At 30.2% G+C, this 9,512-nt stretch overlaps 1 protein-coding gene across 1 annotated transcript in view; it reads left to right on the forward strand.

The window, feature by feature from the left end:
- Positions 1-226: 226 nt before the first annotated feature.
- The window catches only part of Cad89D (cadherin 89D), an 80,278-nt gene continuing 70,992 nt past the window's right edge, over positions 227-9,512 (forward strand). Inside the window, exon 1 of the mRNA XM_017897505.1 lies at positions 227-282. Within this exon, the coding sequence (XP_017752994.1) occupies positions 243-282 (40 nt within the window). The 5' untranslated portion in view covers positions 227-242. The remainder of the gene's footprint in view (positions 283-9,512) is intronic.

A 9,512-nucleotide genomic window follows, 5' to 3' on the forward strand; every position in this document is an offset into this window, starting at 1 on the left:
AGGTGCCTCCTCTCAGCTAGCCACCATGGACGTGTTCGCCGAGTGAACGTTGCATCCTCAGTGTGATCGCTGAGGATGCAGCGTCACTGTGCTCGTTGACGTGCGTTCATCGACGATTCATCGCGAATAATTTTGCAGACATGCACGAGGGTAAGAAGAGCTGAACAAGAGGACCAAACATGACGAGACCAAGGGAAACGCTTTCTTCGGTTTCGTTGATGACGAGATGGCTTCGAGCGCTGATGCTCTTCGTGGTCGTTGCTCCACTGCATCCTGTCGCTGGTATGTTTACTGATTTTTCATGTGGTTCTTGGTGTTGGTGGCTGCTGGGTTTTCACTCTGGGTTCTCAGTCTCTGTACTGAGGATTCTTGGGGTGGTACATGTGTCGTACATCTGGTACATGAAATTGGTACATCTGTGTTTGAAACTGGAACTACTGTCTACTTAGATGGGACAGAATGATTTTTATTTGTTTTAAATATTTTTATTCGCAGTTACTGAGAGTATACAGTTATTTTTTGATCAAATTAAGCTCAGTTAGGATTGTAACTAGGTGTGCTTCTTTGTTTGCATTGCATCATTTTAATTAGTATCAATTTTAATTCGGTATATGTTATAGGTCGGTAGTTCTAGTGTTAGGTAATCAAATGATAGTTGTTGCAACTATAATTGGTGTTAAATATGTTTCATTGTTTCAAGTAGTAATTAAATGGCAATTTTTACAATGGCAATTAAGAGTGATATAAATGTACTTTATAAAAATGGATATATTTCATTCTCTTTTTGTTATAAATGTGTGAATTTAATATACAGGGTGTCTCTGAAATCAAGTTACTCTAGTTTGTGAAATAATTAAGTGACTATTATTATGATAATAATTTTTCATAATTTCTATGTAATAATTTCTATAGATATTATCATGTCGACAATAGTTGTTAAATATATTCCATTCTTTTGTTTGATTTTGAATACAAACAATTGCAATGTAAATTTTTGCTAAATGTACTCTATAAAAATGAATATATTTAGTTTGATAAATAGTCAAATAGGAATTGTCAATTTAATGTCATTCTTTTTCACATCTGTACCTCATTTATGAGTTTACCAAGCATGATGTGCTGCAAACTAAAAATGTTTGAGAGTCACTGCAGTAGTGGGTGATAGAGATCGATGAGAATGAGAGTGCATTCTCATTACAACGAAATGTTCACGTTTTTATTTTTTTTATGTACTTTAAAAGGCAAGGTTCTATACTCTGTAGCTAGAAAACCAAAAGGAGGAAGAAAAGCTTCGTCTGATTAAGTGATAAACTTTAACAGTGAATAAAATATTCTTTATTTCGCATAAAATACTCCAAATTCATTGATAAAGTGTGACAAATACGATAAAATTGTTTATGTAAATATATTTCTCTCATAAATATGCAAATTTTTGTCACAGAGGTAATCAAACTACAAAGGAGCTCGTGTAAAATGGCAAATTAGAATCGTATTTTAGCAAAGAAGATTAATGAGTTAATTTTTAAGTAAATGCACTCAAATTTCGATTACGTTGCGTGAAATTATTATTCGATAAAATCGTGGTAGCTTTTCCACGAATGTTCCGAGCGTTAACGACATCAACGTGGCGATAATAGCGCGTAAAGGCTCTAAATAAAAGTCATATTGTTTCCGACACACGATATTTAATTCAACAGATACCTCGCACCATCCTCACCGACATAATTTAGTCCTCCACGATCGGATTTTATCGACACTCTTGAACGTCCTACGACCAAGTTTCCGTACAAATCTACGCGCAAGCTTTTATCACGCAATTTTCTGCTCCTGTGGGAAGCAAACAACCCCGTTATCTTTTCCGAACGTATCATTTCGCCATAACACTGTCAACGAACGCCATGTCGCTTTTCAATGTGATTTGACTTGTCGATGACGATCTAGATGTCATTTTCGAGCAACCGAGTTACGTATTTCTTGGAAATTTTATTTGTTATCAGTGAAAATTTATAGATGGGTATATTGTTTAAGAAATATTTATTTTCTGTGGATATTTATGAACTGACTTATTTTTAGGAAATATTTATCATCGACAAAAATAGGTATACCATTTTTGTTATTAGCAAAAGGTGATTTATTGATATATGTACATTTTTAAATACCTGTTACTGATAGAAATTGATACACAGATATATTCCTTCAAAAATATTTGTTATAATGTAATGCTAAAATTGGTACATTGATATTTTACTCTTTTTATATTTATTATTAATAAAATTGGTAAACCAATGTGTTTTTTTAAAGACGTTTGGGATTGGATATTGTCACTGAATGTTAAACGTGTCCTAAAACGCATCATAAAACTAAATACGTGGTTCTACAAATACGAAATGAAATCGAATCTCGGTCAGACACGATATTATAAGAGATTTAATATTTCTCTCAAATTCCTGCAATCGAGAATGACTTTCTTGATTCAGAAATACAGAATTTTGCAAAGTCTTACACTACCTATGTGACTGTTCTAATAATGGCATTAAAAATATTTTTAGAAATATTTCGAAAATATCCAGGACATGAAAATAACTGATAAAAGTAAATCAGTGTTCAAAAATAAATTAAAAATTATTTACGAATGATATAACATTCATCTGTAACAATTTATAGAAGGAAAATATTAAACATAATATAAATATAAAGTAATTAATAAATAAAATAAATATAATAATAATTCCTTTATTACGTGATGTTATTATTAACAATTTTGTTACGAATGTTAATGAAATAATATTCCGTTCAGTTTCTAACAATAGTAATATTTTCCATTATAAAATCTGTAATCACACGATTATAATATAGGGTGTTCCAAAATTCGAGATTTAAATTTTGCGTCATTTGTGCGGTCAATTTTTGCCAACGGAATGAAAAGACAACGTGACAGTTGACAGTTTAGGGTTATTACAAATGGAATGCTACACGAAAGAACAGCACGTCTTCATTGTTGAGCAATATTTACAATTTTCAATATAAAACCTACGTTTTCTATTAAAATTACTTCTTGTGTAAATTTTAGGATACCCCATAGAAACGAATGGATTAAGTATATGGATTTTAAAAACTTCGAAACCGGAAGTACAATTCACAAACGAAGCTCATAAACATCACTGTCACTCGCAAATATCACTGATATAATTCACAAGATAATAAAAATTTGTTATATCTTAAATTACATTTTTCTAAATTTTTCCAAACTTTTCCAAACTTCGAATTTAAACAAAAGCGAAACGAAATTTTTCAGACATTCCAAATTTTCCATTCTCTTTTTTCCAAAGTCTTTTAAACATTCTAGATGATTTTTTCGTAATTTTCCATTCATCTGAAACTCCTTCCGGCCGACCGAATTATTAAAGCAGAAGGAACAGCTCGCGATTTAGGTTCTCGTTTCACAATCAGGAAAAAAGGAAGCTCGAAAATAAGAATTCGTCTTATTCCTTTTGCTACGCAAAACGAGAGGAAAAATAATGAAAAGTAACGAAAAATAACGCGTATTTTTTCACGCTCGAGGAGCCGGGTTCTAAATAAACCTATTCCTGACCTACTATCGCGTGTTGTACTTTGAGAAACGCTGCTCCACCTCCAAGATGGACCATGATTCCCATCGTTACCATTTCAGATCGTGAGATCGAGGCCTCGTTCGTATTCAAGCTGCAATTTGTTGCTCGTTAATGAACCTTCGCCTCTGCTTCGTTCGAGCGTAAACGAATTAATTAAATCGGTGCTTGGTCTGGCTGGGAGTATTGGCCTACTCGATTTTGGGAACGAGTGGTGGAAAAATGGAGCAAATCGCCGAATTAACCATTATTTAAATTCGAGACACGACTAGAATCGTGTTGGAATACTATCAGTAAAATATAAATTAAACGAAGGTTTGCAGAGAGAATATATGCAATTACTATTATTATTGTGATTAATACAATTTTATAAGTCCATATTTTTAGCGATTTTTATATTCTTTTTATTGGTTTGGGTTTATATATCGTGTGAAAAATTTTGGGAAAGGTGTCATTAAAAAATGTTATTTAATTTGAAAATACAAGTAATAGTAATTATTATTGTATTTGCTACAATTTCGTTAGTATATAATTAAATGAATTTTCCATATTTTTGTTAATTTGTATGCATCAATGTATTATGTAAAAAATTTTAGAGAGGGTATTATTTAATATGAAAATGTAAATAGTTGCTATTATTATTATATTTATTATAAATTTGTGTATCTATATTTAACTAAAGATTTTCCATATTTTTGTTAATTGGTATACATCAAAGTATCATGTAAAGAACTTTATAGAGGGTATTATTAAAAAATATTATTTAATATGAAAATATAAACAGTTGCTATTACTATCTGTATTTATTATAAATTTATATATCTATATTTATCTAAAGACTTTCCATATTTTTGTTAATTGGTATGCATCAAAGTACCATGGAAAAAAGACTTTCCAGACTTTCCATATTTTTGTTAATTGGTATGCATCAAAGTACCATGGAAAAAATTTTAGGGAGGTTGTTATTAAATAATGTTATTTAATATGAAAATGTATACAGTTGCTATTATTATTATATTTAATACAAATTTGTATATCTATATTTATATAACGATTTTTCATATTTTTGGTAATTGGTTTGAGTTAATTTAAACAATTTTGATAAGAGTGTGAATAAAGAATGTTATTTAATATGCACATATAATATTTCTCTTATGAAAATAGTTTATAGTGATTTTGGATTCAAGATTTATTTTGTCATGGTATTAATTATTGGATGATATAGTTGCACACTCTTTTCCTGTTTTCTTTTCTCATTCGGTAATAATGGCGGCTTCAATGTCATCTCCATGCAAGTTTTGATCCGAAATTCAGCGAGACGTATTTTTGTTTGATATATTATTTCCTCCTCTGCTCTCTGGAAGTAATTTCCTTGACAGCTCTCCAAAAGTAAAAGTTTCCTACTTTCTTAGTGTTCGTTTCCTCCTGCTCTTCACCTCGCTGCTTTTAATTATTTTCACGGCGTATTCATATCTACGTGCATGCACACACGTGCACTGAGGTCGTGCTCGCACACGTATACAATGTCGGGAAAAAATTCAAGGTTTTAGAAATATATAATATTCGCGTGCACGGACGGGAAATATTTTGTTAAAGAGTACTTCAAGGCAACTTCACTCTGTTGATGCAATAACACAATGCAGTAATTAATTATACATATTGTACTTGTATACTCTTGTGATTATTTCCGTAGAAATTATTCGAATTAAACACATTTGCATACTTACGTATTTACGTATTTAAGGGTACATATATTAATATTTTATGTACTATATATTTACGTAGAGTTAGAATAATGTAAGACATCTCATTCTTCGTTTTTTAAAATAATTTTTCAAATTTTTTGTACGATTCGATTTTTCATCGACTGAAATATTTTCATTGGCTATACGTAACGTTTCAGAAATAAGTGATCAGTTCTACTCTCCATATGGATGAAAAAGGCTCTTATAAATATAGGTTCGGGAGCACTTCCTTTTCGAGATATAAACACTTCGTTCACCTCGAAATTTCACATGAATACTTGGCAGACACACATGTAATTACCAGTATGTCAGCACTTTCTCTGTTGGAACTAAATAACACAGTAAACGAACTCACCTGATACCGAAACTATTATACAAGGTAACGAAGGTTAAAGTATTTTCCAACTAAAATATTTTTAAAAAACGAAATAGAAATATTTCCTAAATCAAACAATTATTTCGTATATGACACGTACATAAATTGCCATGACTATTAAGATTATAATAGAACTTTAAATAATTAATTTCTCTTCGTTTGATTATTTTTATGTAATCAGTGAAACTATTTGCACAAGGTAACGAGGGTTGAAATATTTTATAATTAAAATATTTGTAAAAAATGAAATAAAAATATTTCTTAAATCAAACAATTATTTGGGTTACAGTGATTCACGAAATATTAGAATATTTATCATAAAATAATTTATTGAATATAATACGTGTATTATATATTGCTTATAAAAATATTTACACCATAAATTGCTATGACTATTAAGATTATAATAGAACTTTTAAAAAGTTAATTTCTTTTCGTTTAATTATTTTTATGTAATTACTGGAATGTATGTCTGAAATAAATCTTGTGACTCTTATATATATATCACATTTTTTGACTTGTTTCTAATTTGACCTACATAATCTTACAATAATATTCATGTTGGTAGTAATATTTTTATAAATAATTTATAATACCAATATTATATTCAATAAAATATTCTATGATAAGTGTGTTAGTGGTGGATGAAATTTAATAACAATAAGAACAATTATTTATTTAATTACAAAGTTTATCAAACACAAATATTAGATTGAAATATAATTAATTTATCACAATCACATGCTCACACGTCTTCTCACTATTAAAACTCAATTGCAACTAACGTATGCCAAATCGCTCTCCTTTTTTTCTTTCTTCTTTCATACATTACATTAACATACACAATTCACACAACACCTCAATCATTACACGCATACTCATTTATCATAATAACCTGAATTCATTAGATATTTCCATTCCATGCATACTTGCTCCACTCATTCCAATACATATATATTTAAAAATCTATGTAACCATTACCACAAAGTGTTCGAATACCTGCATGATTCACTGCTCCTTTGCGCTAGATGACGAAAATAGCAATTCAAAAACTTTTTGCTGTAAAGTGGACGGTATTTTGAAAACAGTAAATGAGAAACGGCGTACAAATTAACACGCAGAATTATTTAATTCCGACATTCCGATATATTATTGCATTATTTCAAATGTAATTAATGTGATTAATGTGATTAACATCCATCTTCGAAATTTCATTAAATAATAATTTAAAATTGCCTCTCGAGTGCAAAGGACAAATTCTTCAGAATTATCTAAATATTTAATACAAAAGTCTGGAATACTTTCTAATTCAATATTTTTTAACATCAACTTCATTGAATAATATAATTAAATATAATAATTTAACAATGCACAATCAACAAATTCTTCGATTCCTCAAAAATATTTTTCCAACTTAATTTCGCGATAAATATTTGATCGCAAATAAATCGGTCACTCGAATAATTTCAATAAAATATTTTCCCCTCTGCCATCGTTCCAAAATTATATCCAGACCCAATTTCTCGAAATACGGGGTATATATGTAGTTACAGTTAGGCTTTACTTTACATTACAAGCACTGGTATTAGGAATATTCACCACGAGCAGATTACTCGCAGATGCTATCCATCGAGAGTCGTATTCTAAATATAAATTACATTTCCAAAGGGTCGATATCGCGAACCTCGCGTTCTCCACTCCAGAGACCCCTGGAGACAAGCCGTATTCTCATTCTGTCGTGCGAAAATCTATCTTATTTCGCGAGAAGCTGCGAAATAATGTATCGAGGCCGCGGCGGATCTTGGGGCGTAACGAGTGTTTAGTTCCGCTTTTGGCCCCGGAATTTCGAGGTGTCCTTTTTCATCCCCGGATTAACGGGGACATTCCTGAAGGGTGGATAGACGAGAAGGGCTGGAATGCAGCCGGTGATACAGTGTCGCATAAATTGGCGGAGCTATTTACTTGGATCTTCACGCTGGCGCAACTTTGAGATCGCGGAAAATAGGAGACGAATTGTTCGATGGAAGTTGCAGGGTAGAACGTGTAATGGAGAAGTGAATTCTGCGAAACTTCGTTTTTCCATCGTTGTAGAATAAAGTTGACGCAGTACTGTGGTACTTGATAATAGTTGCATGGACTGATATTTTATTTTTAATTTTATAATAAAGTGACATTGATAATATCGACGACGAATTGTCGTGTGAAAATTATTATGGAATTTTTATTTCTCTGAAATATCGATTAGTATCGTCGCATTGGTGTTATCTGACCACGTGTTTGGAATTGTAAAAAGAAATTTTAATTTCTGTCTGAAAGTAATTATGGAATTTTTATTTTTCTTGTAATTAATTAATAGTGAAATTGCAATAGTGTAGTTATGTTATCATATATTTCGAAATATGAATTAGGATTTTACTGTAGAATTGGAATCGTATTGGTGTTATCTGACCACGTGTTTGGAATTGTAAAAAGAAATTTTAATTTCAGTCTGAAAGTAATTATGGAATTTTTATTTTTCTATTTTTATTTTTTACAGTTGCATGGACTGAAATTTTTTGGTAAAGTGACATTGATAATATCGACGACGTATTGTCGTGTGAAAGTAATTATGGAATTTTTATTTCTCTGAGATATCAGTTAGTATTGTATTGGTGTTATCTGGCCACGTGTTTGGAATTGTAAAAAGAAATTTTAATTTCAGTCTGAAAGTAATTATGGAATTTTTATTTTTCTTCTAATTAATTAATATTGTAATTACAGTACTGTAGTCGTGTTATCTCATATTTGGAATTATGAATTAGGATTTTATTCTAGAATTAAAATTGTATTTAGTCAAGTTCGGATTGGGTAATTATGGCAGTAAAATTGCATTTAATTATGTTAAAATTAATTGCTTTATTTAGGAATTTTTATTAATTGTATTTAATTAATTAAGTATGAAGGTTTGTAACTGTAGTCCTATAGTTGTTATAATCACTACTATATGTTTATAGAATCTAATATTACTGTACTACTGTAGTTAAATTACTATAGGCATATAGTACCATATTTGGAATGATAATATAAAATATCACTATCACCTGAAATTGATTCTGGGATTTTACCTTTTATGTAAACAGTTTATTCTGTATACTATCATCTGTAATACTGCAGTTTGTATGATATATACACGAAGTTGTAGAGGGTAATGTTAGTTGTGTACATATATTTTATGTAATCAATCATCTGTGTAATTATTCGAAATGTCGAAGATGTATATGTCGCTTATTTATCATATTAATAGATAGAATACATCATGCAGAGGGATTCGCTGCTATTGGATAATTTGAGTTGGAAAATATCGAAAAGAATATTTCGCAAATTATGATTAAATATAAATCTGGATATATCTATCTGTTGGATTTTAGTGCTTGGCAGTGTAGTTCAAGGAGATTCAAAATCGATTCTAGACACTTGGATAACGTCTCTCGTTAGTTGATTGCTAGGTCAAATATTCTGAGAAGGTATATACGCGATGTAACAGTGATTTAATTTTTTCTCTCCTTCTTTCCTTTCTTTTTAGAAGGAGGTGATTATTCCAATTTTTATAACCATCTACATTTTGTCTTTCCATTTCTTTCCATTTTCCTTAATCATGTTTAACAATTTTCTGATTAATTCTCTTTATTGGATAAAAATTATAATCTATTTTTTATATAAAAATAAATAATTAAAAAAATTTCTGTTATATTACAAAGCAAAAAAATAAATTTCATTTACCTTAACGTGGGATTCAAATTCCTT

Source organism: Eufriesea mexicana, unplaced genomic scaffold (genome assembly GCF_001483705.2).
Source record: "Eufriesea mexicana isolate 0111107269 unplaced genomic scaffold, ASM148370v2 scaffold4744748802, whole genome shotgun sequence".
NCBI classification, from domain to species: domain Eukaryota; kingdom Metazoa; phylum Arthropoda; class Insecta; order Hymenoptera; family Apidae; genus Eufriesea; species Eufriesea mexicana.